Source organism: Vespa crabro, chromosome 4, assembly GCF_910589235.1.
Source record: "Vespa crabro chromosome 4, iyVesCrab1.2, whole genome shotgun sequence".
NCBI lineage: Eukaryota > Metazoa > Arthropoda > Insecta > Hymenoptera > Vespidae > Vespa > Vespa crabro.
In genome coordinates, this window is record NC_060958.1 from 544,463 (window position 1) to 562,500 (window position 18,038).

Here is an 18,038-nt window from a genome sequence, read left to right on the forward strand (position 1 = left end):
TGTGATACTCTTGTAGAGTGCCACTGGCAATCGAGAGAACGAACGGAAGGGTTTTACAGGAAACGTACGACGTGGCAAAAAAATAGCAGTAATTTCTGTCCCTTAGGCGCACGTGCGCCAGCCGAAAATCTCGGATATATTCCCGTTCGTCGAGCCGAGTCGAGTAGGATTTCCCTCATTGCGGGGCCTGTTTAAACAAGGGGAAACAGAGTCATTGTATCTATAGCTGTGCTCTCTGTCTTTATCTCTCTATTTCTCATCGTACAGAAAGAGAGAGAGAGAGAGAGAGAGAGAGAGGGAGAAAGGGAAATTCTTCTTCCCTTCTCTTGCAAATGCAGCTGCGTGTATTACACACACTGTAATACGGAACACTGGCTGCGTTTACGAAAAGGTATAAGGGTAATCGCTACGATAGGAACATAGTTCTCCCTTTTGAATAAACTCTGACTGAAAAAGAAGCAACGAATAGGTTTCTTTTGGTGTCTTCTATTCGTTCTGCAAGGCAGCATTTGCGCTCGAGGAAGTCGTCGTTGACAAAAGTTGATCTTTCTGTAAACGTTTGTTGTAGGAGTAAATCTTGCAAGAAACACATGTATTCGTTGTACGTATATACGTTTACGTGTGTGTGTGTATGTGTGCGCGTGTGTGTGTATGTGTGTACACGGCAACGATAATATCGTTCGTTTATGTTTTCTACAATAACGGACGAAATTTATTTCCCCGATATGGCGGCGATTCTTGCAACAATGGCGAGTCGTTGACTTCCGTGAAAAATTTGTTTCGCAATATCCTTCAGTGTTCCGTTTTTATTTCGATCGCTACTATTTTCACATTTTCCAAGCGACATTACTAATCAAGTTTATATTCTATTCCTATATGAGAACTTGGTATTGTTTTATTAACGAATGTCACAAAAAGGATCATTCGTGATTAATTGTCGACTTGTTTTTCTTCTTATTATTCATGTTTTTCCTGAAAGGATACTTCGTTGAGAGGGACTTTGTTTTTTATTGAAGAAAGAAAAAAAAAAAAAAAGAAACGAAAAGGAAAAATCACGTAATAGTTAATAGAATCGTTAAAAAGGAATGATCGAAAAAAATCTCGTGTTCGAGTTCGGTGACACTTTTCGTGGGATAGCATTATTTATTTATTTAAAACCGAAAAAGTACGACTTGGTGTACGTCCTCTTTGAACGTCCTCGTACTTTGGCGAATGAACAAAAAGAAAAAAAAAAAAAAGAAAAAATCATACGAATTTCGAATTCGAGTTTGTTTCGTCGTAAAGCTGTCAGATTAAGAGGAGATAGGATCGTAGAATCATTTAAAATTATAGTTAGCGTGAAAACTTATCTTTTTATTTCAAGGTTCACACAACTGGTATATATAATCCGTGCCGCGGTATGTGCCGTGGTACATTAAACGGCTTACTTATGCTTAAAAGAATGAGGATTATTACAAGTATATGTTAAGTCGTATTGATAGTGGTGTTTGAAAAGGCCGAGGGGTGGGGAGGGGGGATGGGCTGGATGGGACGGTGTAAGGATCGTAAGTCAATTGAATAATAATTAGAAAAATTTAATACGATTTTAACTTAGACAATCAAGATCGGAGTTAGGAACACATATTTATTATCACGGCTTTTAATGTTTCACGAGATAAATCGTGTATCGAGAGAAGCAAGGAACGACGAACGAGAAGTGAGAAAAAAAATAAGACACACACAGGAAGTAAATAATGCAAGAATGAACATAAACAAACGAACAAACAAAAATTGATTAAAACAAAAAATATAGGAAGGACATGTGCAAAACGATAAATGGAGTGGTAATAGTGGTTGTGGTGGTGATGGTAGTAGTAGTAGTAGTGGTTGGTGTTTGGACGACCGATGACGGAATAATGCAAAAAAGATAGATATTAAATTCGGCTGATTCGACATGGAACTCTTTCGATCTCCCTGGTAAACTTTCGAAGAGCCGATAAACGCAGAAAGAAAGCTACTCGTCGAGGCGCAAACGTTACGTGTCACAGAATGTCGGATATCCAAAGATTCATATCGCCTGATACGTTCAAATATATATATATATATATATATGTATACATATACATGATATATATATGTAATATATATACATGTAATATACATATATATATATATATATGTGTGTTACGTATAATATGTACGTACGTGTATATATATATGTATATATTTAATGCTCGTGTATTTATATTAAATACGTGCGACAAATCCAATAGATCCTTTTCCTTTTCCTCCTTCGGTACGACGCTCGATTTTGTAAATTTCAAGGATTCATATTAATCGATCGAATGCTATTACCGAACATCAAAATCTTTTCATCTCTCGATCCTTCGGCCATGATCACTTTCACCGTTTACTTCCTTCAAGCATTTACGTTTAAAAGAAATAAGAAACGAACGAAACACAAAGAAAAAGAAAAAAAAAAAAGCAAACAATGATACACAATTCCATTGAGAATCCTTTTTCGATGATAAGAGCAGATCTTAAATAGATCATCGGAATTTAATCCTTCGAGGATTTATCAAGATTATTACGATGGACGATAGGCTGAGAGATTAGATCGAAGTAAAGACTCGATGTGATTCCAATGGGTTTTGCGTGAATCGAGAAATCTCATGATCGATAGAAAAGTTGTGCTGTTGATGATGATGAATGGTTAACGAGACGCGAAAACAACTGTGCTCTGTGGTGGCTAGTTGTCTTTACGATTAATCGATGATCGTAATATGTAAATATGTAAAATACAATTGGTATAGAAGTTTTTGAATCTTTGTCGGAAAGAAAGAAGGAAAAGAGTGAAATTCTTATGGGATCGCGTCGCGAATAAAGACACAAAGAGCGAACGATATAATAACAACAACAAAGTACGAATGGGAGTGAGACATGGTCGTGTCATCGAGCTAAGCCGAGCCGAACGAGGAGCTATCTGGTTTAATGAACCTTCACGATGCCACCGGCTCCATAAGTACCCGCTAGAAGAGCTTGCGTACCGTAGAGTGATCCTGCCCTGAGTCCAAGTCCAAGTCCAAGATTTGTGGTCAGTAAATTAGGCGCTGCCAGGCCAGAGCTAGCAACCAGAGATGATCGAAGCAAGGGTGCACCAAGAGCAATCTAAAGATCAATCGTCATTATCGTTATTGTAGATAATTACTTTAATAGGGGGAGGATTGTGTTATGTTGATTTTATATTTTAAAAAGATTTAATTATAGATTATGATTTAAACTAATATCAGATATTATTTTTAACAAATTCTAGATAGAGATAATTGAATATCCATATATATGGATGCTCGTTGTAATCTTTGATTACTTTCTATTTAATTAAGAATCTAATGTAATTTATGTTTAGATAATTAGACACCAGAGTACTCGGATTTTCTTACACTTGCTTGTTTATATAAACTCGTCAATATATATCGTTTAGATATCTGAATATTTAGATTTTTATTTTTCAATTATTATTAAAATTTGATGAATTAGTCAATCGACATATCGTCAGGTGTATTCGAGTAAAAAATTAGATAAACAATGGACTAATTTTGAAAGTATATGATCAAGTTAAGTTTACCTGAGGACGAAGGGCTACCGCGGTTGGTGCTGCTGCTGCAGCTGCAAGGACTGGTCCAGGACGAGCAAGAAGTTGGGGTGCTGCGACTGCCACGGCAGGTCGAGCAGCGGCTACAGCAGCGACCGGTGCAACTGGTGCAGCTACGGCGGTTTTCGTTACAGTTACGCTAGGGTCCTTCTGTACGACGGCATTGAATCCATTGATTGGATCAGCGGCATATGAGACAATTCGTCGAGAACCATCTGGTTCGATCAGACTGTAACTACCCTGGACGACGTCGCCACTCCGTGTTTCTTCTTGAGCCTTGTTATCACCTTAAGTGATATAAATTATGATAGAAATAAATTAAAATTCGAATAAATATATCATGTCAATTGTAAATAATGATACAAATTTTAGGAAAAGTTACCGGTAAGTCCATCGGCGACGCTGTAGCTGAAACTATATTGAGGATTGGGATCGTAATTTTCTGTTCGAAGAACCGCGGCTGGTGCAGCAGCAAGTCCCACTGCTGCAGTTGCTGCAGGCAGAATGCCTCCGTGACAGGCTGCCAGAAGAGTCATAAAAAACCCAAGAGTCTGCGAATAAAAAGGAAACAGATACGGGTTAAAAATATGGTTGATATCTTGAAAGATTACATCATCTTTCTATCTGATTTTTAATCTTATTATTTCCTTTTTTTCCCTCTTTTTTCTTTTCTTTTCTTTTTTCTTTTTTTTTTTTTTTTTTTTTAACTAGACAAAAATTCACGCAGGATCGGTCTTAAGATATGGAATGAAAGAAATGGATTAATTAGTAACGCTGGATTACTTTGAAATCCATGGTAATTGGAGTCTGGACGTTTGTGCTGGTTGCTGCCCCGAAGACTGCGTGGTAAGAAGGACCGAGCGAGCAGACTTTATACCAATCGGCATCGGTTGTCCCCGCTCTCAATATTCTCTTCGTCATACGTATTTTCTTTGTGTTCGCATAGACGCACACGCGTGACTGCATTCGTACTTGGGTGATTTCGTAGGACTGTGCGCGATCGTGCGTGGACATCCGTCCTACGTATTCCGTGCTCGTTGCGACTCGTTCGGAAGGTCCCGTGATTTGATCTTGACAAAGAATTTCAACAAAGTACGAAGATTCTTTAGGAGATTGATTCTCTTTTTCTTTTTCTATCTTTTTTTTTTTCTTTTTCTTCTTTTTCTTTTTTTAGCTTTTTTCTCGTTACATTTTATAGCATTATTCTTTGAGATCAAGGATATTTGAAGTACAAACGAGTTCGTTTAGGAATATAATGCGATAAAGTATAAAAAGTTTTATATTTCCTTTTCACTATTCTTGTTAATTTCTAGATAGATCATTTTAACGATATTAATTTTACTTTAAGTTTTTAGAAAGCCGTCGTAATAGATTCATATGAATGAAAAATGTAGACATTTATAAAGGTAATATTTTATGAATAGATAAATATGTATAAGATATGATTCATGTACATATTGGATCATAATAATCATTGAAATCTTATTTTTGATCTGGGTCGGTCTCATAAAGTTTGAAAAACATTATCTTCTAAAGAATGTTCCAAATTTGTTGGAAACGACCTACTTTGTACTTAGATGGATTTGGTGAAAATGAAATTCAAAAGAGAACTAAGTTGTCAGGTAAAGAATATGTAAAAAGGGCAAGTCCATTTGTTCATTGTTAAACAATTAAAATCAATTATCAAAGATCCTTTCGAATGAAACGATGCGTGATTATAAATTTTCTACTTATTCATTTTACCGTATGTGATTGATACACTAGAATTTCTTTTTATTTACAAGATCTTGATAATATCGTATTAATTTGGAAAAGTACACTTGTTCCCGGTAGAAATGTCGAGTGGAAGCTTTTCACGTATTACCTTTTCAATCCGATTCGAATTCACGATCTGGATCTCAGATGTAACAGGTGTACATACATGTCGTAAATAGAATGATATCGTAAAATGAAAAAACGTAAAAATATCATACTTAATAGGCTGAGAGATATGAATAATTTTTTCTGTACAATTTCCATCGTCTCCTTTTTCTATTTTAATATTTATCTTTCTTTAAACGTTTTAATGATAATTTCATTGAAATTTTCGATTAATTATCATGGAAAATATTATGAATCTTGCCAAAATTCTCGAAAGATACGAAATGAAAAAAAATAATTCCTTATCATTCCTCCTCATTCTTTTGTCTTATTTTATTTATTTATTTATTTATTTTTTTTTTTAATATTCTGACATAAAGTAAATAAAAACGAAAATGGCCAAATTCACAAACGAATTTATTAATTAACGTGACGTAAAATATGATTGATTATACTGAAAATTGTCGAATGAAATAAAGGAAAGGTATCAGAGTGAAAATTCGTGTATGATTAAATTGTAAGCGAAGGTTACAGCAACTTGGTAACCCAATTAACGATGGAGTACAGAAAGGACAAGAGATATGGTGAGCCGTTCATCGTAAGAGGATGATGATTAGGGATCAAGTAATGACGATGTGTAAGGTAATAATCGATATCATTGCAACATTTGGTAATAAAATCTTTCGTCGGTTTGCGAGGACGTTCGGCATAGTATTATACCTAGAGATCAGGATCGAGATCAAGATGAAAAAAGAGAGAGAGAGAAAGAGAGAGAGAGAGAGAGAGAGAGAAGGGTGGTTAGCAGCTCGCACGGTCGATACATGTAGGTCAAGTAATTCGAGTGGTAATTTAAGGAGCAGCAACGGAGTTGCTAAGAACGCTCTTCGTAACTTTAGCTCGGCTGGTTTCACAAACACTCGGCCTAGTCTCTCAGGTAAAAGCACTGTAGACCAAGGGTGGTCACATATGAGTATGTATATATATATATGTGTGTGTGTGTGTACATACATAGATACACACGTGCATACACACAAACATACATATACATGTATATATATATATATATATGTATGCAGTCATTGGTATGTACTTGTGTGTATATACGTATGTATATATGACCATTGTACAGGGTATTCGTGAAGAACGATACGAAAGTGATGGAGGGAGAGAAAGAAGGAGGTGGAGACCGATTCCTCCGATAAAAGCCACGTCGCTTGGCACCGTACGTCCATTTCCGAAGCAAGGAAGCGATTGAGAACGCAAACGGGGGCGAGACACCTTGCACCGAGAAGATTTCTCGACTTCTCTATTTCTTCGAGGATTCAACGCGCGTGCTAGACGACCGACGGGACGGATAGAGTAACCTTTGTTCTTCTTCTAGACTCGACTCCGGAGGATTCTATCTTTATCTCTCTTTTTACATGCACGCACATACACACCCACGTACATACATACCATATACACACACTCTCTCTCTCTCTCTCTCTCTCTATCTATTTATCTATCTATCTATCTGTCTTTCTCTCTCTCTCTCTCTCTCTCTCTTTCTATTTTTAGTTCTTATAAAATTGTAATCTTCTTATGCTTTTTCACGTTAACCGTTTGTTTGTATATGCAATGATTTCAAGGCGAGAGACCTGGATGGTTGTCTCAAAGAACACAAAGGGTAAAGCTTACTTGTCTGTCGAAAGTGCGAAAAAGGATTTTCTTTTTTCTTCTTTCTTTTTTTCTTTTTTTTTTATATATATATATATATATATATATATATAGGAACAAAAGGAAAAAAGAAAAGACAATTACTTTACGGAGAATAGAACTTTTTTCTTTTCTTTTTACTTTATTCGACCGGAAAGAGAGAAAGAGAGATAGAGATAGAAATAGGGGTAGAGAGATAAAAAGAGAGAGAGAGAGAGAGAGTATATATTTTCTCGACGAAATAATATTAACGATGTAATTACATATAAAAAGTAATACAGTAAATATGAGAGGAATATATGTGTATATATATATATATATATATATATATATATATATATATATATATCCATATATATTCTTTCATATGAAAAGAAAATAATTTTTAGCGAAAGAAAATGATCTTCATTGAGAAAAAGAAAAATACAAAAAAGAAAAGATAAAATGACCTGGCGTACAAGCTTTGCTTTCTCTATCTTTTCTTTTGTTTGTTTGTTTTTTCGTCGTTTGTTTCCTGAGGTTTCAATATGCTTCTAGAAACTAAAGTGAGACTAGAAGTTAAGACGTTGTTGAAATAGTAAGTCGCTTGAGCTTCTCTTTTACGGTAACTGCAATGACCGCACTGACCGCGAACGTTTAGTAGTCTGTCCCTCATGTCTCGATGCACTCGCCCGTGTTAACGCGCTGCGGAACGCGTTCCATCATTCTCAGGAACGATTCTTTATAATTGCCGACTCTTATCCTAATCATCGTATATTATTTATCGCATTAAACGATCATTCATCATCGTACGATGCTCGTTCCAATTCGACGATCCTTTTGCTTTCCTTTCGTAAAGGACATGATAAATGACCTAAACCCTATTAAGAAGTAATAATGTATATTCCTTCGATGGATTTATTCGTTCTAGTTAAAATTTGAAAAGAAAAATTCCAATCGTAAGTCACAAACACATATTTTTCTTTTACGAATCGTAATAAATATTTATTTGTATTTTTCTTCATAGACAGATATCAAACGTGGACATTATACGATGGATTAATAAACGTCAATCTTTTATGAGAAATATTTAATGAATCGTTTAATTAATAACTTATAATTCGTCTTTATGTAATTAACGTAACATATTGTCCGAGTAATAATTATACTGATATTATTCGTTCGTGCAATCAATTTAATTGCATTTGGTTATCTTTAGCAAACAGCGGATTCGTAACAAAATGAATCATCGTTCGTGCGTGTTAATCGTTTTACCAAACGATCGAAGTAAAATTTGTTGTTGCGTGTTATTGAGATAATTATTGTCTAATCTAAAAAGTCAGTGAACATTATTTAAGAATGATCGATAATGTAGAGAACATTGTTACCGAATCACTGAAGAGATGGATCGTGCAAAAATTGATTTTTAACTATAATTTTATCAGAATTATATATCACAAGTCATTAAGGTCTTGTTAATTTTTTTAATGAATTAAAAAACGTCAGACACGTTCAAGATTATCTGTCACAGTTGAAAGAGAAACGGTACTACTTTATTTCCACATTTTCTTTGTTATGATTAACAGATTTACATTTAAAGAAAATACATCTATGAAAAATATTCCCAAGTGAATCTTTTGGCAATATAACGATCAGCATTAGGATCGGTTGGATCATTCTAAAAAACTTAAACACCCAAAGTTCGGTATAGATGGCACCAATAGCACTGGTAATCCATGGTGAATCCATTAAAAAGTAAAGTTTGAGAAACATAAAATAGGATTCGTTGGTTTTAATTTTTGTCTTGCTCGCGATCGTAATGGACTTTTTAATGATGATTATCTTATAAGTTGTATAAATGAATAATATACTGTTCATCAGACAAATAAGTATAGGTATAGTTGTGACGTAGACGATGACAGGTATATTGGGACCATTGGAAAAGTTATCAAAATTTGGTTTGATAGGCGAGTTCTTTGGTACCAAAGGTGATAATTCGACGATACAAGCAATAGCCGTCGGCACGAAGGATATACCCCAAACCCAAACAGAGTATATCAGAAACTTTCGTCTTTCTTGAGCTCGTTGCTGTTTGGGATCGGTTGGTGGCGTCCAATGGAGTCTGGTGATGACCAGGGTCATGTCGATGCAAATGACGAAGAGCCAGAAGGTGGAAGATATCGATAGAAACATCAGAGCCAAACAGGAGATAGTGTACACCGAGAAGTAGAGAGTGACACGACAGAGTAAGGACCATCCGATGGCGATGAGGATAGAGTTTAAGATGACCTGCGAAACATTGTAACAAAGGACCGCGCCATCGTAAGCGCGTTTACGTAGCCCGGAGACCGTCGAATAAATCAGTACAACGATAAGATATGGTAAGATATAGATAACATTCGCGAATATAACTATGTTGGCACCCCAAAAATTCAATGGCGTCAAAATACTTTGACAATAATGGATCTCTTCTTTTAATTCTTTCTTTATCTCGCATAGACTGTTATTGTCATTAACTTCTCGTTGTTTCTCTAGATTAATGTTAAAGGATTCATTACGATTGAGAAACCTTTGAAGAATGATGTAACTGTTGTTAGATCGATACTCGAAACAAGCATCGAAGCATACCCATGAGTCCACCATGGTACTCGTCATTTCGGAATTATCTGAAAATATAAATACATGCTGGTGGTAGAGAGTAAGTCGATGGCTGTATATATATATATATATATATATATAGCTGTGTGTCGGTGCGTTATAGGAGAACGCGCGCGCATGGTATCGATCCCGAAGGGTGAGCCGCGCGCTCTCTGTTTGGATAATTTGGCCGGGACTTCTGCGTTCCTCTTTCTCGTACACTCACATATACATATAGCTAATACACGTATACCTAGGAACAAGCAACGATTGTTTTGTCCGATCCTCGTGTTCCACCCGATTGAAATTCCATATGGGAACGTTTAATCGTTCGTTCGTTCGTTCGTTCGTTCGTTCGTTCGGTTGGTCGGTCGGTCGTGATTTCGCTCGATCGAAACTGCCGTTTTCCCAACTTCCCAACCGCCATGGAACGCAACGACGATGCTTCATGGTGTATACCAGTTTACCACTGTTCGTGCTACGAGCTCGTTAGAAAAATTCCAAAGCGAGAAAATCAACCGTTCGAGATGTAAACTTAACGATCGATTGAGATTCTATTCCGGCGTTGAAATCAAACGTGAGACGGACGTTATAACATGACCAGAGAGAAGAAAATGAAAGATCTAATCTAACTGTTTTATACGAATTATATTACTGTTTTTATTGATTCATTATTGAAAGAGATTTTCATTAACTAAATAATAATAATCTATGCGATTGTACTTTTGATTTCATTTAATTTCTAATGTGAATCCAACGATGTTTTTTTTATAAGATCAACGACAGTGTAATGTCATTTAATATTCAACGTCAAAGGATCAGGAGAATATTGCTTTTAATTTATTTTCAGATCGATTCACTTGCCATTTCTAAATATTTTATTAGTTTTATTATATCTCCTGAGATGGATTCAATAGAACAACTAATAATAGGTTAAATTTTTTCTAAACGAATAAAAACGTCTTCTAAGGTTTATTACATTTAGGAGAGTACTTTGTTAAAAGAGTTAATTAAAAAAAATATATATACGTTCATGTTTCAGAAAAAAAAAAAAAAAAAAAAAAAAAAAAAAAAACTACGGCTTGTGCGTATTTGTATAAACCGAAGGAGAGACATGAGTCTCGACTGTAACCATTGCCGGTTTTTCCTCGAAAACATTTATCGACCACTAAAATAACCGTCTACGCAAGAATTATCATGGAATATGTCTGGCCTATCACAATGCCGTTTATGGGCTCGTAAAAATTTAATTAGTCGTTCAATATGTGCCGAACAATTTCTGTCAGAAAAGATATCGTTCGCGACGTCATTATATTTGATGGTACGCATTAATTAATTTATTTTTAACAGAGTTATTATTCTTTTTATAAGATCGAATAATATGGATATATAACTACGTATATATATACATGCATATATATATATGTATATACACAATAAAATAATATTAATTCTCTTTTATCTTTTACATAATTAGTTTCACTTAAGCTTATAATTAATGATAATTTTATTCGATGTTAAGATATTAAAAATAAATTATAAGTAGACAAAACAAATGATATTTCACATATTCATTAATAGAAAACTAACGATTGATAATTATATGTAATATATATATATATATATATATATATATATATATATATATATATATATATCTCATTTGAACCTCTTGTTTTCTTTTAATAGAATCAAACGATCATTTATTACCTCTTGACAGGATCTATAATTATAATCAATGTTACGAGTATAAAGACCGGTTAATTTTAAAAGGTTTCATTAAAATTCTTTCTAAAGTAACAATTTTATCAGGTTACGAATCAAGTGTCTACCAATTTATAGTTCGGAACATGTCAATAAGAAAACGAGGAAAGATCGAATGGAAATACGATAACAGCTGGTAAAGGAACGTAAAAAAAAAGAAAAGAAAAAAGAAAAAGAAAAAGAAAAAAGAAGAAATAAAAGAAAAAAGACGATGCGAATTAACCAAATCAGAGAGATCTATAAGGGTGTCGATAACCGTACGATGGCCGAGAATAAACGTCGTCGTCGTTCTCGTTGCGGTTCGAAGATAGAAATGAAAAAGAAAAATAAAAAAAGAAAAAAAAAAAAAAAAAAGAAGGGAAAACTTTCCCGAAAGGAAATACAAATCTTGAAGGGGAAAAAAAAGAAAACAGGAAGAGAGGGGTATATTATCGTGGAAAGATAATAAAAAAAAAAAAAGAAAAAAAAAAAAGAAAAAAAGCATAAACAATTAAAAAAAAAAAAAGGAAGAAGAAAAAGTAAAGTCGAGAAGAAGGTAAGGAGAAGGGGTGGAGAAGATTCGATGGTTAAATAGAAGTAAGAGAAGGAAGAGAGATTAGATGAAAGGAATAGAACTTGGCTTACTTACATACCTTCGATAAACGGAAGAAGGGTGCGATTTGCATCGTCGTCGATTAAATTGGCACACCTCGTTTCCCTCCATTCCCTTTCTTCCTTTTTCCACGATTCTAGGACACAGCATCTTCCTCGAGTTACTTCGTTCGTAGCCTCGCTTTCAAGAATCATGAAACTCAAGGAGTTTGAGAAGACGAATACGTAAAGGATGAACGTAAAGAGGAACGAATCTAATTCGGCCATCATCATCATCATCATCATCATCATCATCATCATCATCCCTCTATTCCTTTTTTCTCCATCTTCTATCTTATCTTCTCAATTCAGTTTAAAACCGAAAACAAGAGAATGATCTTCGTAAGGCGATAAACGAATCCGTCAAACGTCTCCATAAATCCTTTCTCCTCATCGAAGATTCTTCGAGTTCACCTAGAAGCAGGTTGTTCGTTCAGCGAGTCATCCGACGAGAACTATAACGATGATGACGACGACGACTACTACTACGACGACGACGACGACGACGACGACATCGGAAGAAGAAAGGATGGAAGGAAAGGAAGGAAGATGCGAATTTCAGTAAACGAGCGAAATAAAAAGAATCAGAGAGAGAGGGGGGGTTAGGGAGGGGGGGGGGGAAGGGAAAGAAGGAAGAAATGCACTCGTGACCGCACGCGTTACTGCTCGTGTATCTCTATTCGACGTTACGTTCGTTCCTATTATTAGTGTGTGTTAGTGAATACACGCATACACGCACGTATGCGATGATACTTGACACAGAGTATCAGGACGGTAGGTCTTTCGAAGCACGAGTAAAGATATTTCGAAGTTGCACACACTCTCTATAGCTTCTCCCCTCTTTCAATCGTTTGTAGCATACTCGAATGTGTGCATATGTGACTATGTATAGGTGTGTGTGTGTGTGTGTGTGTGGCCATATCTCTTCTCGCGTCCTCCAACACAGTTGTTCCACCTTCGAGACCATGTCGCGTGCTGCTTCTTCCTCTATTTCTTTCTGCTCTTTCTCTCTCTCTCCCTCTCTCTCTTCTCTCTCTCTCTCGTACACTCGTTACTATCCTATCGCTCGGAAGGAGGGGCAAACAGAAAGAGAGAGGGAGTGTATGAGAGAGAGAGAGAGAGAGAGAGAGGAGGGAGAAAGACAGGACGTGAGACGGAATAATTATCCTTCCTTGGTGACATCAGAATATTTCCCGCGCTCTTGCTTCATACCAAGCCAATGTATATACATACCACAAGAAACTTCCACAAGGAATGAGAAATATTTTGTTGAGTTACGAGCTACTTGGGTATCACTGTTTGCTCGGACTCTTATCTTGCTTCTTTTTCTTCTTTCTTTTTCTTTCTTCTTTTTTTTTTTTTTTTTTATTACCTAAATGCTTTTCTTTTGGGTTTTTTTGTCGTTCGTTTTTTTTTCTTTTATCTTTTTTTTTTTTTTTTCTTACGTCGACCTCATTATTAGTTACTTCGTCCGTCTGGCCGTCGCCATTTTTCTTTTTTATTATTTTCTTCATCTCCCCGTTTTACCTTCATCGAGAATTCTTCTCAAGCTGGATACATTTACAGTTAGCCATTGCTCTTCCTTTCCTATCCTTCGATTCCTAGCGGACTTTTTATTCTTTTCTTTTCTTTTTTTCTTTTTTATTGTTGTTGCTCTTCTTCTTCTTCTTCTTCTACTTCTTCTTCTTCTTCTTCTTCTTCTTCTTCTTCTTCTTCTTCTTCTGCTTCTGCTTCTGCTTCTGCTTCTTCTACCAAACAGGATTATAGGTGGGAGAGAAGGAGACAATTTTCAGGATTTACCGACCGTTCGAGTAGATGAAAAATGTTTGTTTCGTATGTGGCGGCTTTAGAGGAGTCTTGAGTGGTGGAAACCATTTCCTGCCGGCTGTCTTAACGGTTTAGGAAGGTTCAAAGTGTCTACAGAAAACTAGAAAGGAAAAAGAAGATAGAGAAAGAGAATATAAATCGATATCTTTTTATATGTCTCATCTCTGGATCTTTCTACTTAGGATATGTCTTCTTCTTTCTCTTCTAAGTTTTGTTTAGATTGAGTTCTTTTTAGATTCAGTGCTTGTTAAATTTGATCAAACCTCAATGAGTTTATTAATCATAGAAGAACGAACTATTTTTTTTTTCTTTTTTTTTTTTTTTACAAAAAAAGACAATATTAAATAAATGAAAATTAATATTTATAATAGTTGAATAAATAAATAATAAAATTCAATAAATAAAAGTAAAATTATGATTGTCGATTTTTTGATTAAATGATAAATGTTATAGAATGATTTTCATTGAAATTGAAAATTATATATAATTGTTGTTAAATTAACAATATATTTTTAAGGATAATACATTTATGAAAGAAATTTATTTGCAAGGACCGATGTCTTTTGTACTATAAACGATATTTCTTATTGTACTATGCGTGAATAATTTCATGTATGTTCGAGAGACAAAAAGAATTGTAAATTGTTTAATAAAGAAAACTTTTGTCATGGTTTATACGAGAGGAGAGTAAGAAAAAGATGAAACGAGAGAAAAAGACAGAGGCATGTATACTTGAACTTTGTACCTTCGATAAGGGTACTCGTTCGCAAAACTTCTTCGTAACTAATGTTTAACCATCCATAAACAAAAAGTAAACTCAGCGATGTAAAACGTAACATAAACGGACGCTAATCAAACTTATGGGAAAGCCAATGTGTTAAAATGCGACACCAAACATTAATCGGAAATGGAAGATGATAACACCGAGTCGTAAATACTCGTTATCGTCAAAATGCATTTTGTATTGCATTCCAAAGTATTCGATGACATTCATCAAGGCATGTACCGTTCGATAAAATCTATTCAATTCAATAATTTACATTTTAAGATATATAATAGCATTTTATTTTTGTCTAAACGTAGATTATTCTAATATCAAAAGTATAACCGTGAAACACATTTGAATTAATTATATATTCAATTGATTTTTATTTGCAATAATTTCTCTACGACTCGTATGGATTCGTCTACCGTTATATATTTCATTCAAAAATTTAACGAATCTTGATATTATAAAATAGTACGATAAATCTCGATAGATGAATTAATAATACATAAATTTTAATTGATTCAATAATTTCTTAATTCGATTTATATCTTAATAGGAAAGTTCCCTATCGCATAAATTTCTCAATTATCTACAATGTGATTCACACTTCTACTGTCATTATAATTACGTATTCTATGAATAAAGGAAAAAAGAGAGAGAGAGAGAGAGAGAGAGAGAGAGGAACAAAGAAATAAAAAAAAAAAAGAAAAGATTGATAAGAGATGAGGAATGAGATGAGACTGATGGATATAATTTATTTTTTAAAGTTACATCTCGAACGAGTCACACAAATAATCAGTTTTATTGAATAATGTTGCGAAAGAAAGAGAAGTGGGAAAATAAGAGAGAGAGAGAGAGAGAGAGAGAGAGAGAAATAAAACAAGAGGAAAAACGTTCTTCGAGAAGCTTGACGAGCTCCGCGATAAATACATGTGCATAAAATATATATACACACATAAGAGGTAAATAGAATAGTACATATAATAGAATAAAAATGTAAGGACGTCGATGATTCACAAAGCATGCACTTTAATTATTGTCGTCAGTGCCGAACGATATATCGAAGAAGATGCATCGTATGGCAAGGCTTTTCTTCACGAGTTTTCTCTTTTTCGTTGAAAACACAGCCACACCAACATCACCATCACTATCGATAAGACCATCAACGAAATGGAACGACTATCATCGGATAGATCTGCCAAAGAAATGTTGTATCGAGGGTTATCTCTTCGACGAGGAGCTGACGTGCGTGAAGGTCATCGAGGATAATCATTTTTCGAAGGAAATGGAGACGGAAATACGTGCTCATGGGTTCTCATGCGAGAAGAACGTTGCAATGTTGATGGAACGTGGTCCAAACGATTCCTGGACTTACACGACGATCGACGTCCCAAATGATTATTGTCTCGAAACGATGACGAATGGGAGCCAAGTGTTGGCCAAGTGTCCGGATTTATTAAAGATTCATGAAAATACGTCAACTACGTCGATCTTATCAACCACGACAATGAGAATTAATAACGAGAGTATTGAGACTACGATGATATGCGATAACAAGAATCGTACGAAAAAATTAGAAGCCATATTTTGGGGTGCAAAAACTTATATGCTGACGAACATAGCCCATATGATACTTTGCATCGTCGTCGTAGTAACATATTTGTCCGTATCTGAATTACGTAAAGGTGTCTACAATCGTGCAGTTCTTCGACACAACATATCCTTGTTGGGATTGGGTTGTATACTAACGTTTCTGAGTTACTGTCAGTACTCCTTGGACGATAACCTGACCATCCTACTTTGGCTTCTTCTACAATATTTCACCCTGGCGACGGTATTCTGGCTGAACGTGATCTGCTTCGACATGACCCTCTCTATCACAAGATTCCGTTGGACGGTTGGACTCGGTGCTAACAACGAGAGAGACAAATACAGGAGATTGCTTCTATACGGTGTTTTCGCTTGGGGTGGTGCGCTTCTACCAACGGTCGTTGCTGGCATCTTCGAATACACACCAGGAATACCAAAGAACTTCCCGTTGAAGCCCAATTACGTTCGGTATTGCTTGGGCCCAAACCCAACGGTGAATTTCTACTTCTTCGTCATACCTCTCATCACTCTACTATGTAACAACGTACTATTTCTTTTCACGACCTATAAAATCATACGGATACAAAGTAGTACCAAAATGGCGACGAAAAATCAAAGCAGCTTACTCACCAAGAAATATTTCTTATTTCTAAGGCTTTATCTATTGATGGGTGCACCCTGGTTCTTTGGGACTCTCTTTGCATGTTTCAACAAACTCGTCATCCTAAAGATCTGTCGTCTAATCCAGCCCATACTATGGCTCTTCATGTTATTAACACGGAAGAATATCAGACAAAAGATAGCTGACATATTCTATTGCTTCGTCTGATCCAAGGATCATAATGGAACTACTATTTTGACTGGTATGGATTAGTTCATTTCGACGATCTCACAGATAATATTCCGGTTAGGCTTCTTCGAAATTCTCGAGGTTCCAACGTTCGTCTGCTCATTTTTATGGCTTCACATTTATGATGCACTTGGACTTTATATATATACACACTTACACACACACACACACACACACACACATACACACATATATATATATATATTCAATAATTCGTATGTATATATTTATTTCTGTATCTCTCACTTTCGTCTTCATCTCGCGTCTATTCTTGCAAAATTCATTTACATTTTCGTTGTGTAATGTGTCTTGTGAAATCCCGCAATAACATTCGAGGAAAAACTTGACGCTCGATCATCTCTCTCTCTCTCTCCCTCTCCCTCTCTCTTCTTTCTCTTTTTAGCTTTTATGTTCTTTAACAATAAGAGCGTGTACGAGAGAGAGAGAGAGAGAGAGAGAGGGAAGACTCAACTACGAATCGAGAAAACTTACACGGTGTTCTGTCAGCTTGGACAAAGAGGGGGAATTCTCTTGTTCGAGGTGGGATTAGTGACTAGAGAGAAGAAGTGGAAGGGAAATAAAAGAAGAAGAAAATAGAAAACGTAAAAAAAAAAAAAAAAAAAAGAAAAAAAAAAAAGATGAACGACGAAGAACGGAATGGAGAAAATCAATTTTATCGTCGCACTTTCGTCGCGATTCTTACGGGGGGAAAAAAACATTGGGAAAATTATTTTTTCCCTCGAAGTATTTGAATTCGATTTCATTTTCTTCATTTTATCCTACGTCTCATGAGAAAATCGTTCGAT

The 18,038-nt window shown here is 35.4% G+C and overlaps 2 protein-coding genes across 4 annotated transcripts; one reads left to right on the forward strand and one right to left on the reverse strand.

Annotated features, from left to right (window-relative positions):
- Nucleotides 1-1,332: 1,332 nt before the first annotated feature.
- Nucleotides 1,333-16,647, reverse strand: LOC124423438. 3 transcript variants are annotated; one of them, XM_046961152.1, is made up of 5 exons: nt 12,199-12,645; nt 4,415-4,701; nt 4,014-4,182; nt 3,605-3,918; nt 1,333-3,147 (listed from the first exon to the last, which is right to left on the reverse strand). In XM_046961152.1, exons 1-5 carry the CDS (start codon nt 12,458-12,460, stop codon nt 2,968-2,970), a joined length of 1,212 nt encoding a protein of 403 aa, XP_046817108.1. In that variant the 5' UTR covers nt 12,461-12,645; the 3' UTR covers nt 1,333-2,967. The 3 variants fall into 3 exon arrangements, with proteins under 3 accessions (XP_046817108.1, XP_046817107.1, XP_046817106.1); XM_046961151.1 differs by lacking the exons at nt 1,333-3,147; nt 3,605-3,918; nt 4,014-4,182; nt 4,415-4,701 and adding exons at nt 8,697-9,831; nt 16,542-16,647 and having other exon boundaries at nt 12,199-12,610; XM_046961150.1 differs by lacking the exons at nt 1,333-3,147; nt 3,605-3,918; nt 4,014-4,182; nt 4,415-4,701 and adding an exon at nt 8,697-9,831 and having other exon boundaries at nt 12,199-13,465.
- LOC124423582 lies at nt 14,569-17,189 on the forward strand. Its single transcript, XM_046961466.1, has 2 exons — nt 14,569-16,875; nt 17,037-17,189. Exons 1-2 carry the CDS (start codon nt 15,862-15,864, stop codon nt 17,187-17,189), a joined length of 1,167 nt encoding a protein of 388 aa, XP_046817422.1. The 5' UTR covers nt 14,569-15,861.
- Nucleotides 17,190-18,038: the final 849 nt, after the last annotated feature.